We start from the raw sequence: 23,345 nt of genomic DNA on the forward strand, positions 1-23,345 counted from the left end.
GGGGTGTGGGGGTGTGTGTGTGTGTGTGTGTGTTTGTGTGTGTGTGTGTGGGGGGGGTGTGTGTGTGTGTGTGTGTGTTTGTGGGTGTGGGTGTGGGTATGTGTGTGTGGGTGTGTGTGGGTGTGTGTGTGGGGGGGTGTGGGTGTGTGTTTGTGTGTGTGTGGGTGTGTGTTTGTGTGTGTGTGTGTGTGTGGGGGGTGTGTGTGTGTGTGTGTGTGTTTGTGGGTGTGGGTGTGGGTATGTGTGTGTGGGTGTGTGTTTGTGTGTGTGTGGGGGGGGGTGTGGGTGTGTGTTTGTGTGTGTGTGGGTGTGTGTTTGTGTGTGTGTGGGGGGGGGTGTGGGTGTGTGTTTGTGTGTGTGTGGGTGTGTGTTTGTGTGGGTGTGTGGGGGGGTGTGGGTGTGTGTTTGTGTGTGTGTGGGTGTGTGTTTGTGTGGGTGTGTGTTTGTGTGTGTGTGTGTGGGTGTGTGGGTGTGTGTGGGTGTGTGTGGGTGTGTGTTTGTGTGTTTGTGTGGGTGTGTGTGGGTGTGGGTGGGTGTGGGTGTGTGTGTGTGTGGGTGTGTGGGTGTGTGTGGGTGTGTGTGGGTGTGTGGAGGGCCCTTGGCAAGGTGCAGCTGCCCCCTCCCAGCCTGAGCCTGTTGCATTAAGGTGAATGTGCTGAGTTCTTGGCGTTGGTGCTTAGGCTGAGCAGCACACACAGGTCTGGGTGTGTGGGCACCTGTGTGGGTGGCCCCATATGGTCTCATGCACACACATTTTTGTGCTTGAATCCGTGCATGAACATGTCTGTGTGTTTATACACATCCATGTACACACACACAGAGAGGCATGCAATCATGCAATAAACACTCATTTGCATGCATGCATGCATGCACAACACACACAGATGCCTCTCTCTATCTGCTCTTGTGGGCTCTGATGTGTGTGCACAAACTCTCTGACATAATGGGTTCCCCATGTCTCCATCACCCCATCTGTGATCACACGTTTGCTGGGAAGAGGATTGCACAATGCTGCTGAAATCATTGCAGCCCTTTCTAGTCTTGCAGCTCTGATCACTACGTGACAAGAATGAAACCTTTTGTGCAGCGCAGGGCTTGATGGAGCCCTTATCTCTGTGTCTCTACACCCAGAATAGAAAAGCTCTTTTCCATAGCTGACTGGAGCAAATCCCCCCTGAACACATCCAGACTTTCATTTAGCCATTGCACATGGTCCCCATGGCCTCTGGGCTGCCCAGAGTCAACCACAGCATCGTTAAGGAGAGAGAGAGGGATCACAAGGGCAGTCAGATTAATGCCATTACCACAGACAACTCTGGGGATTCACTAACAGGGAGACAGTGCTGAGGAAAGAGCAGGGGTCAGGAGGCAGTGACCTCCTGATCATCGTTCCAAATGCCTGTTCCTGTGAAAACCAGCCTTTAAATCAGTGGTCATAGTTTGAAAAATTTTGTGGCATTCATTTTCTCCTCTTGAATTTTGGACAAGAAATACCTTTTCCTTCCCCTCGCCCAGTCTTATTTTCTGTTCATCTTCATTTTTTATTTCCCTAATTTGTCACTGCAAAACAGGATACAGCCTAGGGGGGCAAAGAAAACACAAGACAGAAAAACGTGATGCTTGTGTCTCTTTTCTTTTAAACCCCTATTTAATCTAAAGATCTCCAGTTGTTGGGATTTTTTTTTTTTTGCAGATCTCTCTGGAAGACATTTTATTTGCCCCAGCAGGCTGCCCTGCAGAGCTGCCTTGGTGGGAGCTCAGATTCCATGTGTCAAAATGATGTCTCCTTGGCACGCTTGCTTGGTGCTGGCATCACAGTGCTTGGGCTCTTAAGGAATGTTGGTATTTTAAGAAGCTAACCAGTCGACAGAGTTTCTTGCATGGTGATTTGCAGCAGATGGAGCTGCAAAGGCATGTGAAATGAAGTCTCAGCTCAGTTTGGTGGGGAAGGAGACTGTCTCTGTTAAGTGTGTTGGCAGCTGGGGAACTCCCTCCCCCCATCTCCCCACAGCAGCTGGGCTGCCACTCCATGGATAAGGAAACCCATCCTATATCTGCCCCCCATCCTCCTGAACTGCCTCCCGCAAGGTCCTTGATCACAGTCACATGCCTTCTTCAGTGCCTGGTCATCAACCACCAGCAGTGTTACAAGCTCCTCAGACAATACAATCTCTGCTCTGTCCTACAGGGATTGCTCTGCTAGGGGAGTCCAGCATTCACCAGGCTTTGCTCTTCTCTGCAAGAGGAGCAACACAGACCAGAGTTTGAAGTGCTGTGTTGTCCATCTATCTGACCATTTGGTAGTCAGCCCTTTTAATCTTTCCACCACTTGCTGCCCCTTACAGAGGCAGAAGCTTTGGCAGTCCATCCTTATTCTGCCAGGATATCTTGGTCGTGTTTCATCCGGTGGATATTGCAGGAGCTCCCCAAGAAGCTAAAACAGAGGCTTTTTTTAGTCCAACAAACTTTATCCCATGCCCATGAATAGTTTGGCTGCTTTTCTGACTGGGGCCCATGGTGTGGGAAGCTGATGCATGGATTGAAGGAGAAAAAGATGTAAAGACATAGCAGAAGATGGAAACTGGCTACCAAGCTCTTTCTTTTCCCCATGAGCTGAGCCTGCACTCCTGGGTGTCTGACTGCCCGTGCTCAGGGAAGTGCTGTAAGGGCAGCTGATCAGTTCCTGTGCGGTCTGGCAGGCAGCTCAGCTCCCGAGGCTGAGCCTGCAGGCATGGAAAGCTTGGCACCAGCATCCCAGGCTTAAAGAGGAAACATGAGGATGTAGGATTTCAGGGGACAATCATTGTTGTGGAGGTGGTGGCAGTACCAGTGGCTGAGAGCACAGCTGAATGTGTTTTGGTTGGTTGTGTCTGCAGTCCCTGCCTACCCTTCCTCTGCTCTCTCACCTGGCTAGGAGATGTCCGTTCACCTGACACCCTGTGGCAGTCCTTTTCCAAAGCTGGGTGTTCTGCACTGCAGAACACAGTTCTGAGGCCTGCCAGGCCTCCAGGTCTTCTCACATTGCCTTTGTGTGACCTTGACTCTTGCTTCCTCATAAAGTGGTTCTGTTCCCACGATCCTCAGCTGCTGCAGCTTGTTCTACTTCCCAGTCCAGGGCTTTTGGATTCTGTCCCAGCACACCCAACCACATGCCACCCCTTCCCTTCTCTTACCTTTTCTCAAGTGACCTGTGAGACATCTTTCCATTACCCAGCCAGCTCCCATAATTGATCCTCCACAAGTCACCTCCTGCAACATCTGCTGACCTCAGGGAAGCATGTGTCCTTCTGGTGGGTCCCTCCTTCCCATTTCCCAAAATTGTTTTAGAGAAAACTGCCCAAAGGGCTGTGGTATGAGGGTCATCTCAGTGGCTGTAACTTAGCAACAGCATTCATAGAGAAGTTAAAAGTAATTTTTACAGACATTTTATATTTAACAGACATTTTAGCAGAGTTGCAGGAATGAAGCCAAAATGGAGAGGGAGACCTTCATCCCACCCACCCTTATACAGTGCTGCTCCTCTAGCCTGCACACTCAGATGGGCCCATCCACAACTTCCCTCCACCAAGCAGTGTGCAGGAACAAGCACTCATCCAACCCCACAGCAGCACATTTGCTCTCCAACTTTTATCCAAGCACTCACATCTGTACTTAAACATCCTGCAATTACATAAACACACTCCCTCACCTGTGTTTGTGTACACTTACACACATGCATACCCCCTTAGGTACCCCTGCACACATGTGCACACCCCCAGCAGATGAGCATCAGTGCCCAGGACTGGCACCAGCCTCCCACCAGCCCTGACTCCTTGGTCTCTGATCCTCTTCAGCCATCCCCCTACATGTACAGTCCAGGGAATAAAGTTTTGCCTACAACTACCTTTGTGCACATGCAGACACATAATTTGTTCACAATTCTGGGCCAAATACTCTACCACTTCCTACAGGATAAATTGGTTCCTAGTATTGCCCTGACTCTTTACAACCACAGCTCTCACACACTGGAGATCCCCTGGCCTCTGTCTGCTTCCTGCCCCCATCCTGTACTGAGAGCTGCCTTCACCTCCTGTATCAGCCAAACATGACTCCATACAGAGATTGAATCAGCTCAAAGATATTGTGTATTCTCAGGAGAGCCAAATCTATAGCACTCCCTTCCCTAAACACATAGAATGGTTTTGCCCACCTGGCCTTCTAAGTCCAAAGGCTTTTTCTTTATTTATAGTAAAGCTTAAGGAGAAGAAAAAAAACAGCTGCCTCCAACTCATGTCTTCTTCTCTACTCTTGTTACACCTCCCATCAGGGTTCAGAGGCACCAGGAGAACCCTGAGGAATGAGAGGTGTAGGAAAGAAATGTTCAAACTTTTTCTCCCAGGTAAGTCTCATCATCCTGCCCAGAGTCCAAGCTCTGAAAGGAAAGAGGATGTTTTGAGCAGTCAGTGGTCTCCAGTCAGATCACCACAGGCAGGAAATCTGTTCCCAATACTTTTCGAAGAACTAGAGAGGGCCAGCCATGCATGCAACTGGCTGGTATGTCTTTGCTGCAGACATTCCTCTTTCCTGTTCATCTTTTAAGGTAGACCACTTCTCATGTCTATAAGTCAAGGCACTGGGTTGCCTACATGTGGTATATGCTATCTGGGGACTTCCTCAAGGTGCCACCATGAGATGGCAGCCTATGCCCTCCCAAAGCAGGATCATCTAAGGGCAGATCATTGCTCTAGGGCTGACCTTGTTTCTCTGTACTCTCAGTGCCCATCACCTCTTCATCTCTCCCTAAATGCAGTCTGCTCTTTACCTGGTGTTGACAGATAAAAATTGTTTGCTCCTGGTGGCGAATATGATGCTTATTCTTCAAAAGGCCTATGGAACTGCACAATGTTTATTCTGTAGGAAGAAGAACTTGAAAGCAACCAGCCCAGTTGTGCCAACTTTTACCAGTTCACCAGGCAGTCAGGTATGACTTGAGGTCACCAACCACAGGGAACCACCAGGAGACTCCCAGGACAGAAGAACACATGTGTAAAGGAGAGGGAAAATACATTAATGGTTTTGGAGAAATTAATATCATATGTATGTTTATACTGGGAAAATCAATGAGCATATATGTAAAATATAGTACATAAATGGGAGCTTTTTTTTGTACTCAGCATGCATGATACTTTGAAGGAGATATCCCCTCATGCATCCAGCCAAATAAAGAATGCCTGCTTCTTAACGCTACATTAGTGTTAGGGAGGTTTTATTTTTTACCAATTTCTGGTAACACTGGCACCACACAAACCTCAGGTGTCTCTTCCAAAGCCAAGAACAATGCCTTGCTTTTTCCACAAGATCATGGAGCCCTATTCATCTTTAAGCCTACTCTTGGACTTTATTATTCCTTTGCATCATCTCCCATTGCCTTTGAAAGCAGAGCAGGTGAAGGGGATCCCATGTCCCGATGTCTCTTTCCCCTGCACCACCCCTTTCATCATAAATAACTGACATGCAACTTGCTGCTCTTTTCACATCCCGCAGGCTCCTCGGGGAGTGGTTTTTGCTCATTGCTTTTTCCTTCTCCACTGCTTAGAGGGCGCTCCTGCCTGTCGTTTCCATTTCTGGTGATCTTGCTGATCTCACCCTCTTCCCTTTCATCATCAATCTTCTCTGGGGGGCATGCTGGCACCTCCTGGCTCTGGACTCGGCGGGATGGCCTGAAGATGGCCCTGCGGAAGCCCTGCTTGAAGCGGTAGGAGAGGAAGCCATAGATGATGGGATTGGCGCAGCTGTTGGCATACGGCAGCACCACCACAAGGAAGTAGACTCCAAAGAGGGAAGGCTCCTCTGGCAGCGGGCACACAACATTGATTATGTTGAGGACATAGAAGGGAAGCCAGCAAAGGACGAAGACAGCCACCACAGTCACCACCATGCGGGTCACTCTGCGCTCTGAAAGCTTGTGCTTGGAGGACAGAGCCCTCACCCGCCTGCCAGAGGAGCGAACCTTCACTACAATCAGGAGATAGCAGAGACAAATCACCAGCAGTGGTCCAAAGAAGCCCAGGGTGGCAGTGTAGACGATAAAGCCAGCTCTCCACACCGAGGCAGGCTCTGGCCACTGGATGTGGCATGTACTCATCCCTAAAGGGACATCTGAGAAGACAACCACGGGCAGCACCACTATGGAAGACAGCACCCACACGGTTACACTCACGGCCTTGGCCACCCGTGCTGTCCTCCATTTGGAGGACTTGCCGGGGTGGACCACAGCCAGGTAGCGGTCAACGCTCATCACCGTCAGGCAGAAGATGCTGGTGAACTGGTTGATGGCATCTACGGCCATCACCAGGCGGCACATGAAAGAACCAAATGGCCAGTAGGACAGGGCATTTTGTGCAGCCAGGAAGGGCAGGCCCAGCATGAAGAGCTCATCAGCTAAGGCCAGGTTCAAGATGTACACGTTGGTCACCGACTCGCTCACGGAGTGCCGTAGGACTACATAAATGACCAGGGAATTCCCAGCCAGCCCCACCACACAGACAATGAGGTAGACCACGGGGATGAGGACACCGCTGACAACTACACCAGGGCTGACAGTGGAGGAGCTGTTGGGGGTACTGAAGCCTGCCCAGCTATTGGAGGCATTCCCCTCCTCCAACACTGCCGGCGTGGGGAGGCTAAAAGCAGAAGTGTCCATAGCAGAGGCAGGGAAGAGGGCAGGGGGCAGTGTCCTTGCAGGATCAGTTAGCAATCTGGAGCTGAAGGGAAGAGAAAAAAAACATTGATACTGGGGATATGACAGCTGAACAAGCCACAGGTAAAATCATCATGTTAACTGTGTTAGGTATAGGCATGGGAAATCAAGGGGAGTTGTGGATGCTAGCAGATGCTAGAAAATCTAGGACAATATCAAACCCATCTAGGCCTGCAAGGCACAGTGCACATGGAGGGACAAACAGGGCTCAATGTGGGCCCCTCCTCTAGCAAAAGATCCTCTGGGGAAAGAACAACAGACTGGCATAAGGACAGGGAAAGTTTTCATTTTCTGCTAATGGTTCCAATACTGAGGACATGGTCACCGGGGGCCTGGTTCTCATTTATGAGTGGCAGGTGCTTTACAAGCAAAAGAGGGAAAAGCATCCATTGACAAAGTGCCTTTCCAACTCTGACTTTCCTATTCTCTGAGTATTTATTCTCCTGCTTGCTGAAGCTCTTTTTGGACTGGCCAGGTTATTGTTAGCCCCACAGGAGAAGGAAAAGCACTTTCAATCCAAGCAGAGAGGCTTAACTCAGCACCTGAGCTGAAGGGCAGCTGGTTTGTGTTATGCCAGTTTGAGAGTAAAGGAAAGATAATTTTGGGTACACCAGGAGGGATCAGTCCAGATCCCTCTTGTCTCTTTTTCTCCTGTTCTCCCTGCCATTCTCTCCCTCCCCTTCCACATGCTGCAACACACTGCTAATGGCAGAGGCTTTGCCTACCCCACCTGTTTGCAACCCCAAAGCAGTGTCCCAGCCTCCCTAAGCTGAGGAGCCCAGTTGTGTGTCACACGAGGGTTTGGCATGGAAACAGCACTCAGCTCACTCAGAGACAGCCTTGAGCAAACAAGCTCTCCATCCAGCACCAGCTCGCTGCTGACACTGGAGAGAAGCTGCAGGGAGAGAAGGGACAGTTAAGGGATGGACGTGCCTTTTGTCAGGGCTCCATATGTGAAATACAGAGCCCAGCACGTACTGTGGACCAGAGACACTCTGGAAACCTAATGCAGGGGAGATTTGTGTTTCTTTCAGGATTTCTCCAGCTCTGGAAAAATTTCTGGAGGTGTGGACTGACAGGGTTATCCCCCTGAATTAGGTCCTTGGAAGGGAAGATGACTTGGTGGAAGTGAATGGGGACATTAAGGCTCACCTTTTCACATCTCAACAAATCTCTTAGGGCTCTGAAGCTTCTTTTTCTATTGAAATTTAAACTGAGGATGTCAAAGGAAAGGACTCACAACCTTAACTACATTCATGAGGCCAGAGACACTCCAGAGACTTTTCTCTCAGATGTGATTTTCTGTAGCACCACAACTTTCTTCACAAATGTCTAATATTACAGTATTTGGGGTTTTTTTGTTTAGTTGGGTTTTTGTTACTTGCTTTTTTGTTTGTTTGTTTTGTAGATGCCATTCCAAGTTCTGGAATGGGGAGACCTGAGCTTTAGGATTCCTTGAACACTAGACAGGCAAACCCAATAGACCCCGCAGATGTATTAAATTTTACACTGAAGGAACCTCATCTGAGAGGCCCCATAAAAACACAGTTGAGCAACTATATCTTAAGGCCATTTCTACAGCCTATTGTATAAATGTTTCCTGCTTTAGAGCATTTGAGCTTTGAAGGACTGGGATTGTTTAGATTTTTTTAAATTTCCAGGTGCCTTGGGCTGTGACACACCGTCCTGCAGTCCCACACGTGGCTGTAATGAATGAGCCGAATAGGAAGTGATTTGAAACTCCGAGTTAAAGGCTGTTTCCTCTGAGATTTTTTCCAATTCTGTTCTAGTGACACAAATCACTTGTTGGAAAAATAGGAGGGTAATGGCTGCTCTAGGGACAAAGATCTCCACAAAAGGTGGCAGAAGCCAGAACAGTATGTTCATAAAAGGATGATCTTCTGAAAGGTGATCAGATAGACAGGAATCTCTTTTCACATTCCTCCTGCACGCAAAGGAGTTTAAAGAAGAAAAAGGCCAAACATTTGGAGCCTTACAAATACCAAATATGGATGGAGATACTCCTGGGGAGCTGTAAAGCATTGGAGAAGTGTCTGGGATCCAGACCTCAAAGCCAGCTGTTCAGAGTGTTTCTTAACAACACAGTAATCCAGCTTCAGGGTAGCTTCGGAAGCCCTATCAAAAATGCTAAGATGTGCAACAAAAAGCATGGATTTCCTATAAACTCATTTTCCTGCTCAGGCAGCTGCAGGGGAGAAGCTTGATCTTTAAGCAGGTGCGATCTGTTGCTGCCATTCTAATTTTGTCAAGTACCACGGGCCAGCTCAAATGCCATGTCACACATTTTGGCTAGTTTCGCAGAAAAAACACTGGGCACCAGTGCTCCATCTAGTTTGGGTCCACTCTGCTGGTGGCTTTGGCAGCACATGCATAGGTAGGAGTTGGTGAGGAACACTGGCCTCAGACTGACAGTGTGCTGGAATCCAGTTGGATCTGTTCCTGATGTGCACAGCACCTGTTGCAAGAGGCTTGGGATCCTCTAACAGGTGCTACCAGAACATGCCTGGTTCATGCAGCTGGAGAGCAGGAAGAGGCATAGAGGTAGGAGGAGATGGGAAATTGGCACTACTTCTTTTCTTAGGTTGAAAAAGATAAGTATATATATAATATATATATATATATATATATATATATGTATTTCTGCATTGAATGAGGAGGAGGTGGATGCTGAAAGCTGAGCCTAGTCCTGGTAACAAACCATGAATAGCAGCTGGGAGGGACAACAAAGCCAAATAACCTGTACCACCTCTCTTGACCCCCTCCCCTCCTGTCCCCCCGGTTTCCCACGGCCCTGCTCCAGCTCAGGACTCTCCCGTCTCACCTCGGGGCTGAGCTCTCTCGTAAGGACCAGGCTGGACTGGCAGAGTTGGAGGGTCGAGAGCGAGGGGTGGTCGGCAGGTTTTCTTCTCTGGAACTGCAGACTTAACTTCTGCGTGGACTCATGCCCGCGGGAGACATCCGGGAAGAGAGGCCAGAGCCGCCGGGTACTTACATGTCGTCGGGATGTACATTTTCCTCCGCTTCCCCGGGAGAATCCGTGTCATGCTTTTCCCCTTCCCCTTTCTCAAACGCGACAGAGCAAAGCGCTCCCGTGGGGAGCGAGCCCCGCCGGGCGCTGCCGGAGGCTCGAGTCCTTCTGGCCGGGCTTGCCCATCGCCCCCGCCGTGCCTGGCGCGGGAGGGGGATGCGGGATGGGGATGCGGGATGCGCGGCCCCTCAGCCCCACGGCCCCGCGTCTCTGCCCCGCGCAGCCCCCGCCATCCGCGGGCTCGGGCAGAGGCAGCGCAGCGCCGGTACCGGGCGCCGGGAGCCAATGGGTGCCACGCACGGAAACACCGGCAGGAGAAGGAGGAGAAGCAGGGGATGGACGGCAGGGCAGGAGAACAAAGATGAGCGGGGGGAGATACCGGGATGGAGAATAAAAGCGGGAGAGGGAGGCGCAAGGAGATGGGCAGAGGGATGAGGGGAGCGCCGAAGAGGGGAGGATGAAGGAATGAGGAGCGCGGCAAAAGAAGCTGAGGACAGTGAGGAGAAGAGGGAGAGGAAGAAAAGAGGGATTCAGAGAGCAGCGATGTGGTGGGAGAGTGGCACGCAGGAGGGGGCGACTCGGGTCGGCTCTCCTAGGGGCACCCAGGAGACGGGCTCCAGTTCCAAAGGTCTTGCAGGCAGGACTGGTGCTGCTCGCAGCTGCAGGCACACAGCAAATCCTTCTGTCTGGCAGGGTGCTCAAAAATCAGGTGGATGTTGAGCACACAAACCCTTCTCCCTTCTGTTCTGCCCTGTGAGCACCTCCAGATGGATGGAGATGGGCAGATAGGGGACTGTCTCTTTCATCTCTTTCCCGTTCCCTGGCTCCACACATGAGCTCTTGTCTTTTGCACCTTCATTGGGAAAATGTTCCAGTTTAACAGCCCCAGACCTTCCTACCAAATTTATTCTCTGCTGGAAGGCATAGACCCAGAAGAAATGGATCTAGGAAAGAAATTAATCTTTGTGAGAGCAGTTGTCCCATGAAGGATTTTCCATCCCATTCCCTGCACAAAGGGCTTCCCTTGTCATTCTCACCCCCTTTCCTGCCCTGCAACCAACATCAGTGACTCCTTGTACTGTGCATCACCCAGTTCTTGACATTTGGCACTGCTATTGTGAACATTTGAGCCCCTAGGGTAAATTCCAGCTTTAACAAAAGAAAGCAGTGTCTCTTTGAGCACAACAAAGCCAGGGTCTGGCATCCAAACCTACTTGGGGAACTTAATATACAGCCAGTTCTGCTCAAAGGTGAGCTGATGAAGGCAGTACAGGACTTCAAAGCTGCCAGGCCTCTTTAGACCAGAACTTGGCCACATTGCTGTCTGGAGACACAGAAGAGAGAGGAATCCTCATTGTGAAAGGAATGGCATTCGTAGCACCCAGAGGTTTTCTTTACCATGGCAGGGCAGGTGTCTGTAGCACCATGCAGAAGCCCCCAAGCTCCTTTGTTAGAAGAAACAGCCATGAAACAGCAGAGTTCTACACAGGCCTGCTAACCTTGCATAAACAGTCATAGCATCACAAATTCCAGGTCTCCAGCTCACTCCCTGAATGCTCTAAGGTGTCCCATTCTCTGCCTCAGCTCCAGTGGGGGGCTGTGCAAACTGCTTAAATTGTGTTGGGAGGAGAGCTCAGCCTGTGCATCTCCCCAGGTAGGCAGATACATGAATTTTGTTTCACACACATCATATGCATTGCTGTATGTTACAGGGGGTGGGGCAGACTGAAAAGGTAAAAGCCAAGGCTTGAAAACTGGAGAGAAGTAATAAACCACTGGGAATATATTGCCTTGAGTCATGCTTAGGATGCTTAAAGGAGGTTAGATACCATTTTCAAGTACTTTGTGTCCCTTGCCCTTTCACAGGTATATGCCCATACCAGAGGCTTCATTTTTACTCTTCTGGACTCACACTGACATAATTTGTATTACCTTTGGGTGAGGCCTGGGAAATTCATCCAGCAGCCCACGTGCAGTGCATATATTTGTGGAACTCCCTGCCACAGGGTGCCTGCCAAGGGTTGCTCTGAACTTTATCAGTAGGAAATGTGTCACATCACTGAATTGACTGCCTCATTCAGATCTGACTGTGAATTGGAACTGCAGAAATCTCCCTGGCAGCAGGGTACCTCAGGAGCTTCCCTGCGTCTGGTTGCACCTGGCATCACCAATGCTCCTCCTCAGTGCAGGAAGCAGCCTTTGAAGCTCAGAAGTGTTGCTGCATCCAGGAGCAGTAATCTGGCTCAACTCCATAGTTTCTCTGTGCCCTTATAGGACTGCAGGATTTTGCAGTGCCAATCATCACACCCTGAGCCCTCCCCTCTCCTGCAAGTAGTGGCAGTAGCAGCCACCCTGTAACACTTCCTCTGAAGTCCCTGCAATGCATCAGGAAAGCAGGTGCTCACAGCTGCCAGATCCATGGTACCGCTGGGACCACTCTCTTCAGCTTAATTTTAGTGTCTTGGAGGCAATTTGTCTGGGCTGGTGACTCATTCCTCCCTTTTAATTTTTTTCCCTGCCCTCCCCCTTCCTATTCTCACTCTGCCTGTGTCTGGCAGTGTGAGAGAGTGCCAGAGCTTAGAAGGATTAATGCAGCAATGTTTTGGTGAAAAGATGTCCCCAGCAACCTGCGGGGGCAGTCCCCAGGGAGAGGAGTCTGCATCCAGGTGTCCCCTCCCAAAGCCTGCATCCCATCCTCTGTGTGGCACAGAGGGGAGACAACTTTTCCTTTCAAAGCATGGATACTGAGAAGAGGAAAGGCAAAAGGAATGCGGGTGGCTCAGGTGAGAACTCAGCACCTTCGCAATCATCCTCCAGCCACCAGGCTCCCCGTGGGGCTGCCAGAGGAGGGGCACAGCTGGGCGGTGCCTCCAGCCCCACGGCCCCATTGCTCACGGCTCCAGGGCTGTGTCCCCCGAGGTGCAACACATCACGGACATGACACAAATGTACAGTCTGTTTATTACTGTCTTATTCACTACATTGTAACCTCAAGGGCCTGGAAGGAAAGGAAGGGGCAGCTGGGCAGGTGAGGCAAGAGCGGGGACGTTGTGCGAACATCAAACCAGTGCTACAGACCCACAGCAGTCTTTCAAGCCGGCAGAAGGAAAAAGAAGGAAAAACCCCAAGGTGCTGAGCTCTGGGCTACTGGAGCCATCACTCTCCTGTGTGCTGGGCAGCTCCTGGTATCAGGATGAGACCGGGATCTATAGCCAAAAACATGACAGACCTCATAATACCAGCTCAACTATTTTCCTGCTCTCCTTCCCTCTGCTCTGGTGATGGTGGGAGTATGAATGGACAGGGTTCAAACTAGCAGGCTCTCACTCTTCTCTCTCATCAGGCTCTGAGCAGCTTTGACTCTTGTCCTGAGGCCTCTCTCCTCCCTCTGCTGCCCTGTACTGAAGTGAAGGCAGGTAGAGACAACATGAGGAGTAAAGGACTCCTGTAGGAGAAGCTGCCACTTGCCAATGAACAACATAAAAAAACCCTTTAGGTGAGCAGGGCTTGGTAAGAGGAAGGGCCACTGGCAACTGCCATGAATAATGAACAACCTTTTCTTTTCCTTTTTTTTTTTTCTACAGGCAAAGGCTATGGCCTCATAGTTCTCAGGGCAGGTCATCCCCAGGGCAGCCTGGATGTAGTTCCCTCTGCAGCAGAAGCTGACAGACAGTTCTTCTCTGTAAGGGCACATGTGGAAAATCCTAGGCTGCCCCACATCAAGAGATGGGAACAAACTTGCCCACAGTCAAGCAGAAAGGAGGGGGAAGTTGATCCTGGGTGCATCATACAACGTCCTGTCCTTTCCCCAAGCAGGATCAGCTTCTCCCTCTCTCTCCTTGAAGGTGACCCATTCCAATAGCCTCACCAGGAACAGAGTGGCCCTGACTGGGTTCAGGAGCAGGAAAGCACCACTGGTGTCCCTCCCAGGGATGCCTGTCAGACTTACTTGCTCAGAGGAGGCTGCACGCCCGTTTCTTTGTCCGGGTGGGCTGCGGGCACAGGACTGCTCGGATGGCCTCATCAAACACCGTCTTGAGGCCTCGCTGCGTCAAAGCCGAGCACTCGAGGTATTTCACGGAGTCTGTCGGGAGGAAAGCAGGTGTTGCACTGGGGGGGAAGGCAGCTGGGGTAGGCAGTGGGGATACCCAGGTTTCTGCTCCTTATGATAGAAAGCACAGCACCTGGCTCCTGCCCAAGCTGAATAAACACATCCCAGGTGATCAAAGACATTATACATTGTCAGGACACATTTCACTCACTTAGACAGTCTTGACTTCAGGGCAAAGCTTGCCAGCTGCACTAGACCTAGGTTTGCCTACTGGCTACCCATGAAGCCAGAGCAGAGCCATTTTGTGAGTCTGACCATGTCATCCTGGCCAGACATTCCCCCTGCTGAGCTCCTTCTTGGAAACTCCCTCAAGCTGTGTTTCTCACCCTCTCTCCCATTTCTGTGTGCCACAGATGAGAAGAGCTGGATGGTGGGGTGAGACACCCATACCTGGGATTTTACGTATACGCCCCAGCAGACAGAAGCAGAGACAGGAAACTACAGTTGCAGTTCTTCCTGAGAGTGGTTAAAAACCTCTCTTCTGCCTCTCCGGATATGGAGGAGTGGCCTCTACCCACTGTGCAGCTATGGCTTGCACAGAAAAAATACTGTCCCAGATAGAAGTAAGCAGAGTAAAAGGGGAGGAGAATGTGAAAGTGTGTGGTTATGTGTTTATGTGGAGGATGATGGCCAGAGAAAGGCAGAAAACAGAGAGCTGAGGAGTTGAGCCTTCCTCAAGAAGCAGATGTCCTTCCTGAGTCTCCTGAAGTGCATTTTGTCCCATGACCCTGGATGTGTCTCCTTGTGTCCCTCGGAGACACCACTGTGTGATACCACCACAAAAGCCTCGTTAAATTGAGGTGAAGCCCTTTTCTTCTGCCTCTCTCCTTTCAGTAGGTCCAAAATTATTCCCAAACACATACCTATTTCCTTGGCCAGAGCAAGACCCTGAGGATACGTTATGGGGGATAGCTTCTTCTCCTTCAGCTTCTCAATGGTGTCCTTGTCATCCCGGAGATCCAGCTTTGTGCCCACGAGGATGATGGGGGTGCTTGGGCAGTGATGCCGCACCTCAGGGAACCACTAGCAAGGCAACAAAATGCCAAAGGTGTGAGAAGAAGTCACATGTATGGGCATGCACATGGGAAACAAAGAGGCACTCCTGAAAATAATGTCAGCTAACAGCCTGTCCTTTCTCACATCCATTGTTGGCACTATAGCCTGGCCCAGGCCAACTCCTGTTGCTGGGTCCTCAGGCAAAATCTCTGACAGGGAGCTCAAATTTTGTTATGCAAAAGCACCAGCTGTTCTCAGCCCTCGACCCTCCCACGCAGGGAAGAACATTAAAGCGGTAGGAAGGACATACTTTTGTTCTCTGTTCACCAATCTCTCCCTTTTTTCCTCACTTCCCATCTAATAGCAGTGGATACCTGCTTCTATACCCTATGGACCAGTCCTGTGTGTCTGTGCTTTGACAGTCCTGGCTGAAAGATGCCACCAGAATATAAGTCTGTGATATGACAGCACAATAGCCAGCAAGATGAAAACTAGCCCATTAGTAGAGTTGTCTGCCTTCTTTAAATGAACCAGAAAATGCATCTGAAGGAGGTTTCTGACTAACAGAAAAGAGGTATGACTTCTTAAACCTAGATGTCCTACTGGTAGTCCCCACCCATAATCACTGTTCTTGCAAGGCCACCACCACCATCACCTCCCTCAGCCCCTGGTGACCCAGGAGAGGGTCTCACCTTAGCACGGACGTTTTCGTAGGATGCTGGGCTGACAAGGGAGAAGCAGATCAGGAAGACATCCTGCAGGCATACAACCATGGTGCAGAGTTAGGATAGGAGCATGGGATGGCATGATGAAGCAGGAAGGAGGGGGGAGGGGAGGGAAGGTCTGTGTGAGCAGCACCCTTCCTCTGCGGCAGAGGGTTGTGCTTGGGAAAGATCTCTATAATATAAAAGTCCTGACTGCTGCTTCTTGCCTCCAGTGGAGAGAAGGACCTCTGCTCCCCTGAGTCATGGTAACCATAGCCACCATTATCAGAAGAGCCAAATGGCCAACTCTGAGGACGGGGTTTTTGTGGTTGGCACATTCATCCTCATGGGAAACGGCCTGACAGCGTCCTGCTCATTTCTCACGGAACACCAGAGGGCTTTCAGGACAAAGTAATTTCGCCTACAGTTGAGACAGACCTAGTTTCAGCCTAAAAATTATACACACAGGACTCAGAGGAGGCAGTTTTAGCTCTCCAGGTAAGTGATTCTCCTGGGCATGGTAGAATTCAGACATCCTTTAAAACCAGAGCAAACCAAACAAAACCAAAACCCTACCAGCTCATCAGGGTTATATCTATTTCACCCAGCTTCACCTAGCTGGAGCAGTGGTGCCAGATCCAGCCTATCCACTTCCATACTTCTACAGCCATCAGAGACAAAAGCCTTGAAGAACCATTCCTCCACCTATCCCTGAGATATGTCCCAGGGTGGATGCAAGCATGCTGTTGAGAAATAGACCTGCTTGCACTGACTGCAGGCAAAACCATCTTATACCAGGTGTCTGATTCTTAGATGGCTGAACCTGGCTCAAACAAATCATTTCTAATCAACTCCTAACCTTTTTGACTGCAGTGGCAACATTCAGACTAATGTCTGATGCAGCAAGGTCTTTCTGAGCTTGCAAAAACCCTGCTTGAAACAACCTTCTCCAGGAAAGGTGATCCTCAAACCCTGAAATCACTGTCAGTGTGGTGAAAGACTGGTGAACACAGTATCTGAGGCACCCATTTGTTCTGCTAGAGGCCGCAGATCAAACACATGCCCACAAATCATATCTCTTTTAAAAGGCAGAAGTCAGGAGAGTGGGGTTCACAGAAATGTGACAAGCTCCTGCCTCAGCTCTTAAATTCCATGAACTACCTTAACTTTACAAAGAGAAGGTTTTTTCCAGAGCTGTGTAAGGCATCTGCCTCACACAAAGTCAGTGTCAGCTGAACTCAAGAGCATCTTTGAATGTCTCGTTTTCTTGCCCAGTTACGGGAGTTTAGATAAAGGCTCCAAAATATCCTTAAGGTATCTTTCAACTTTTGGTTTCATGGCAGTTGTATATCAACAGAGATATTCTCATAAAAGGCCAGAGAGAGGCAGTAAGAACCCTGTCACCGTTCCATGGCACATGTTGAGTTTTGCAGTGAGGGATGGAGATGTAGCTGAGGGAGGAAGGGAGGAGGGGCATGGAGTGTGACCCACCGTCTGCGGGTAAGAGAGCGGCCTCAGCCTGTCATAATCCTCTTGTCCAGCAGTATCCCACAGTCCCAGATTTACAGGCTTGCTGTCAACCATCACGTTGGCAGAATAGTTATCAAATCTGAAATTCAGAGACATAGGCCATGGCTCAAACAAGAGAAGAGGGAGCCCTTCCAGTAGTGTAGGTGGGGTTCATTTACTATGTGCACCCAGGAGCAAAGGCTGGTGATTCCTCTTCTCAGCTCACCTGGGTGACGCTGGTTTCCTGTTAACCTCCACTTCATGGAATTCCCACTCATCAACCTCCTCCCCATCATTCAGCTGTCCTGGACAAGTGCCTGGCTGCAGCTACACCTTTGATACCTTGCATGCAAGTTCACAAATCATTTTCTTTTCCCATTTTTTTCCCCCAATATCCTTCCCACAACTGTGCCTGCTCTAGAGCCAAGCCCCTGCCTTTCTTCTGTGTTCTAAAACCTAGTTTTATTCTTAGAAGTGAAGAAGAATCCATGTCTCTGTAGTTTGCTGCACTCCTCAGCAGCCCTGCTGGAACTGGGAACAATGCGTCCCATCACTCTTTGACATCCAAGCTTGAAATATTTTAGAACAACTGTCAGGATTGCATGCTTAGGAGTAAAGTCTTGGTAGGAAAAAAAAAAAAAGGATAATAAAGCAACAGAGAAGTTCCTGCCCTCATCCTAGAAAATTTTACTTCCTGGTCCTTTTGGTACTGTTTTTTCCCAGATTAAGGGAAACTAGTGGTAGGGAGGAACCAACACAAAGGTCTTTTGAACGTGTTCGTGGCATCTGCACATTAGAAGGGACATGATTTAGTAGAGGGCTTGGCAGGCCTTGGCTAGTGGTTGGACCTAATGATCTCAGAGGCCTTTTTCAACCAACTCTGCAATTCTGCTCCATGCAGAATCTATGACTGCTCCAATGACAGCAAGTTCTTTGGACAGGGAAGGAAGTGGGGTCCCATGTCCATCCACCTGCCTTCTCTTGGGTCTGGCCCAGCTGTTGTAGCCTAGGGCCTGTTTGTTTTGGCCAGCAGGATCCTATCTGCTACTTGTAAACTTAGCAAGCAGACAGACCTTGAGTTGGCTGGAGTCTCCCAAATATGCCACTTATACCAGGGTTTTATAAAGTTGCTTCTCGTGAAAGGTGACAGATCCAAAGTTGGAGAGACCTTCACCGGATTTCCTCTGCTTGGCATGGAGACTGTGACCCATGGAGTGCCCAAGAAGGGGTCACTGAGCCCCTTCACATCCTGCTTTTCATGCCTCCCACCCACTCCAGGACCTGTTTATGAATTACTCACACAGTGGGGATGTATTCTCCTGGGAAGGCATTGGTGGTATAGCTGATAAGGAGACAGGTTTTTCCCACAGCCCTGGAAAAGAAAGAAAACAATTGCAGGAATTCATGGAAGTGCAGGCAGCCTTGCTAGGGTGAGATGGAGATGGGGCAATTCTTCCACACCTCTAACCTATCCAGAGACCTCTGGAAGCAGAAACACATTCACAGGGCCAGACAGTGCACAACCACAGGTTAGAAACCTGGCAGGAAGAAAGAGAGGGTGTCGCCCAGAAATGTTTGGTGTCTTTGAGTATGAAGGCTTGTTTTACGGTCTAGTACAGAGATGACTTGGGTAAAACACAACCACTCTGAGATGGAGGTGGGAGCCCATTCTGCAGTGCATGCAGAGTGCTGTAGGCTCACAGCCAGGACAGGTTCATTGGCTTGGTGTGCCATGACAAAACTGCCATGCCAGCTCCAGCACTCAAGTACAGGCACTCCTGCTTGCTTTTCAGCTGCTGTGGCCAGGGACTGGTAGCAACTTTTACTGACTTACCCAGTCTTTCCCACCTGCAGTAAGCTGCAGCAAAACCTGCACAGAGAGCTGTAAGGAGCCAGAAAGGTGCCTGCCCCCATGGCTGATGGAAGCTGCTGGTGATGTTTCTGAGCTGGAAGTTGGTGCTTCCTCTCCCCTGAGCCTCCCCCACAGCCTGCTGCAGCAGGGTGGAGTGCAAGGCAGCAGCACAGTCCAGACTGGGTGAGAACATTGGTGGGATAAGAAGCAATAAGGCTATCATGTTGGGGAAGGTGTTGTGGGCAAGCTGAAGCCTGTGCTGAGGGAAAGAAGTGCAGAGAAATTGGAAGAAAATAAATCAGCCAAGACAGGTGTTGGAAAGAAAATCCTTCTCCTGTTGGGATGCTGTTTCTCAGGTTTGTGTGGCCCAGGAAAGCTTGGCCTTCTTTCAGTTACAAACACAGGAAATGGAGGTGGTGACAGCAACCTCCCTCAACCAGCACAGCCCAGAAGGAGGGAGAGGTCTTTCCTAGGCAAAGGTTGGAATTCTGCTGCTGGGGACTCTCAGACCATCTCACTGTACCTACAAAGTCCCCAGCCACAGGGCTGCAGTTCTGCCTTTTTGTATATCCTGTATTTGATAGGCACCCTGGTCACAAGGCACCTGCCTCTGTCGCTGGACTGTGGGGCAGCTGAGGAGGAAGCTGAGCTTTTCAGCATGCTCTGACATTTGTTTCTTCCTCCTGCCACCCCCTTTTCTTAGATCCTCCTCTCTCAGTCCTGCTCTTTCCCCAGGTGCCTTGCTTCCTTCTTTTCATGGAGTTATGGAGGGAGGTGAAGCTCTAGATGAAATGCCTCAGGAGATCTGTGGGCCTGCCAGTGGATCAGTCATGGACGAGGGGGAGGTTCTGAACTGGTGCGGCTGAACAGAGAACTGTGCAAAGGGTCAGCGAAGGGGAGAAGGTTACAACGCAGACGGGGGGTTAGTGGCATCTGCAGGCTTCTGTCATTGAACCAGGGCATGTTGAGAGGTCAGTGATGTGTGATGGAGGGGATATGGGGGGAGAACAGCTATGGGAGAACACAGGAGCTGAGTGATAGGAGAAGGTCCTGTGGTTGTTAGGGTTGAGCCAAGAGGGTGACAATGCTGGCATGCCGGGAGGGAGGTAAGGGGTGGTGAACCAAGAGCTCAGAGCAATGGGGGCTATGTTGCAAGATGGTGAGAGGTGCACAGAGGTGCAGTGTGCAAAGAAGCAAAATGATGAGACAGAAGACATTTAAGAGGAATTGAGGTCCTAGGGGTTGAAAGCAGGACTATTACTGATAATAACAGTCTACTATTGGTAACAAGGACGTGTGGTGGTGTTAACCATGATGTGAGGGGACGCTACCTTGAGGGAAGGCTGCAGAGCTGGTGCTGTGTGTGAGGGGCAAAATGGGGGCTGGGGAGCTGGGTAACAGATAAATGCCCAGTGGAGTTGTTAATCCAGCTCCAATTTAAAGCGTTCAGGGGACCTTTCTTAGAGGTTATGCCTTTTATTTGGGGCTCTGTCTTTCCTCATCCCTTCTCCTCGCCCCCTTGCCCCAGCCCCTGAGAACATGTCTGACACGCATGTGTGCAGACATCTTCTTTCCCAGGCGAGGTCTAAAGGAGGAAGTGACTGTGGGGAGCAGCACTGCTGTAAATGTCTCTTCATCTGCTACCTAACAGCTGCCCCAGATAAGTCTGGCCAGCTTCTAGGTGGAAAGGAATTAAGCTATTCCATTCCAAGCACAGATTCTCCTCCTTCCCTCCCTTGCATTTACTCATCCCACAGGGCAAGAAGAAGCTCTGTCCACTGTACCCTTCCTGCCCCAGGCAGTGATGACTGCTAAACTCATTGACAGCGTGGATCAGGCCATTTCCAGGCATCAGGGGACATGGGCAGAGAAGCCACCATGTTGTGAAGGCGAGGTTTTGTTAGCTCCCACTCCCCAAGTGGCCTGTACTTGTGTCTATCTCAGTGGAAAGACCTTCTTTTCCTTGTGCCCACAGAGGGCCCTTGCCAGCAGTCTCCAGCACACCCCAGTACAGGGCTAACCTGCTGAGAAAAGCTGAATATGGAGATCCTGATAGACATCTTGCCAGGACCAGAGTGCCATGCCCTCTCCCAGTCATTCCCAGTGAGCACACAGCTTTTGAAGAGCCATTCACCTGCAGGAGAGCACTTGCACCTAATGGGTTTTAAATCTTAATGGGTTTAAAATCTAACTCCTGCCTACAAGTTGAATCTGGCAGGAGCACCATCACCTCCGATGCATGGGATAGACCTGCTCTGCTTCCCATGGATGCAGATGGAAATGCAGACGCATGATCAGCATTCCGTGCAGATGCCCTGTGAAATGCCCTCTTCCACGCTCTCCCAGAGGTATGTCCCTTGCCCCGGGGAGGGAGGAAGAGCATGTCTGCAGTAGCAGCGGGAGGTCAGAAGCCAAGCGGGGCAGTTTCACCAGCACGCCCCACTCTCCGTGCCCCGGTCAGGGGCTGTCCCGCCCCGCTCCCCAGCAAACCCCAGGGTACGTACCCGTCTCCCACCACCACACACTTGATGGCTTGCATGGCTCCGGACCCGTGGCGAGGACGGTGCCCGAGGCAAAGGGAAGTCAGGCCAAGGCAAACAGCAGGGAGGGATGGGCAAATGTGGGTATCAACAGCAGGTTGCAAGGAGGGAGGAAGTGGAAGAGGGAACTTCTCTCGGCGATCACCCTCGGGTCCCTCCGCCCCTCCACCGCAGCCGCAGCGCTGTGGCAGAGGCCGCTGGCTGAAGGCGGAGCCGCTCTGACTCCTTGGATGACAACTGCTGTAATATTTCTCGTTCTCCCTGCCTGTCTCACCCACTCCCTTCCCACCTCATCCCAATGAACAGCGGGGGGCACCAAACTGCTTTTCCAGGGCAGCTGGACAAGGGTTGGAAGCGGGGTGAGAATGTGGAAGGGTGGGTTTTCTCCTGCCTCCGTTATCCTCCAAGCTTTGGAGGAGGTGTTAGCAGGGAAGGGAATCTGAAGTAGGAGTACTAGGGTGATGAGGGGTAACGAAGGTTTTTCAGGTCTTCCCAATGCCCCCAAGTGTCAAGGGTGAAACATCATAAGGAACAATACCCTGCGAAGGCTGAACAAGGAAGTCGTGCAGCCTCTAGAAAGCAGCTGCAACCCAATGGCTGCTCTGTTCCTCCTCTACTGAGGGGATAAGGTATTGCTGCACTTACTTACCTGCCCAGACTACTAGTACATCCTTCTCTTCCTCAAGCTGAACAACCCCAACTCTCTCAGGCAGTCCTCATTGTCCTCAGAAAAGAAAAGATTTTTATAGCTAAGCATCGAGAAGAAGACAGCAATCACCCTAAGAAAGAAGAGACAAGAGCAGAATGATCCCAGGAAGTTCTACTCCTTTCTTTATTGAAATGAGGATTTGCCTCCTTTTCCTTCTTTTTCATCCCATGCAACATTAAGCCTTGAAAAGAGTGTATGTGTGCACATCTGTGTGCTCCAGCCTGACCTCATGAGTGGATGGGTTTTATAGAAGATGGGATACGGTGGCACAGAATTAATTAAGAATTTGGAGGCCAATTAGAGCAAGAACAGTGGTTTTGCAGCTGGGATGTTCCTGAAGGAAGGAACTCTGAGTAAAGTGTTTCTCCAAAGGTTGATGACCTTTGTGCTGCTGCAGCCACAGGAGGCTGTTGTGACTGACCTGCTCTGGAGGAGAGTGCTCCCAGCTGTCCCTCAGCGCTGGCTGCAGCCCAGAAACCTTCAGCCATGGAATGGTTCCAAGCCTTCCCGCTCTTTCAGAAGCACAAAGTGACCAGCTGTACGAGGTGTTCCCTCTGTGGGTGGTAGGGAAAGGGAGGAAGGAAACCCACTGACACCTCTGCAGGTGAGACCAGGAATGGGACACAGGAATCCAGGTCAGAGAAGGACAAAGGGAGAGAGGGACAAAGGCTTTTACAGAGGGGAGCTGGAAAGGACACGCAGGCACAGAATAGATGAACTCAGTTAGAAGGCAGGTGTATCAGGCTCTAGAGAATGCTACTGGTGGAAAGACAAAAACCATGAACAAGGACCACTGACCTGCTGAATGAACACCTGAACACCAGTGTTTGCTTTCTGGTAGTCCTGGTAGCGTGGCATATGGACTTGTGGGACTGGCAGTGTGGAAGGGATCAGTGAAGACCAGTTTAATTGGTCAGGGAAGAGGGATTGTTGCGGAGAACCCACACACAGGTGGGCCCCATGTCAAAGACACTGTAAATCTGCATGTCCAGCAATGAGCTATGAAGTCCTGTCAAGAGCCCATTTCTGGGCAAATTACTTTTGCAAGATAATTCCCTGCAACTGCAATGGACAGTCAGTTCTTGTCCAGTCAGAAGTCTGTGCTGTGAATCTATAAACATCCTTCCTCTACCAGT

The 23,345-nt window shown here is 50.3% G+C and overlaps 2 protein-coding genes across 3 annotated transcripts; both read right to left on the reverse strand.

The window, feature by feature from the left end:
* Positions 1–5,228: 5,228 nt before the first annotated feature.
* Positions 5,229–10,493, reverse strand: SSTR3 (somatostatin receptor 3). Of its 2 annotated transcripts, none has more exons than XM_066550514.1 (2): positions 9,753–10,493; positions 5,229–6,743 (listed from the first exon to the last, which is right to left on the reverse strand). In XM_066550514.1, the coding sequence occupies exon 2, from the start codon at positions 6,680–6,682 to the stop codon at positions 5,477–5,479; it is 1,206 nt and encodes a 401-aa protein (XP_066406611.1). In that variant the 5' UTR covers positions 6,683–6,743; positions 9,753–10,493; the 3' UTR covers positions 5,229–5,476. The 2 variants fall into 2 exon arrangements, with proteins under 2 accessions (XP_066406611.1, XP_066406610.1); XM_066550513.1 differs by having other exon boundaries at positions 9,582–10,491.
* A 2,238-nt stretch (positions 10,494–12,731) lies between these two features.
* RAC2 (Rac family small GTPase 2) lies at positions 12,732–21,595 on the reverse strand. Its single transcript, XM_066549684.1, has 7 exons — positions 21,465–21,595; positions 18,409–18,480; positions 17,091–17,208; positions 15,588–15,650; positions 14,763–14,922; positions 13,738–13,872; positions 12,732–12,994 (listed from the first exon to the last, which is right to left on the reverse strand). Exons 1-6 carry the CDS (start codon positions 21,497–21,499, stop codon positions 13,742–13,744), a joined length of 579 nt encoding a protein of 192 aa, XP_066405781.1. The 5' UTR covers positions 21,500–21,595; the 3' UTR covers positions 12,732–12,994; positions 13,738–13,741.
* Between the last annotated feature and the right edge of the window lie 1,750 nt (positions 21,596–23,345).

This window comes from Molothrus aeneus, chromosome 5, assembly GCF_037042795.1.
Source record: "Molothrus aeneus isolate 106 chromosome 5, BPBGC_Maene_1.0, whole genome shotgun sequence".
Taxonomy (NCBI): domain Eukaryota; kingdom Metazoa; phylum Chordata; class Aves; order Passeriformes; family Icteridae; genus Molothrus; species Molothrus aeneus.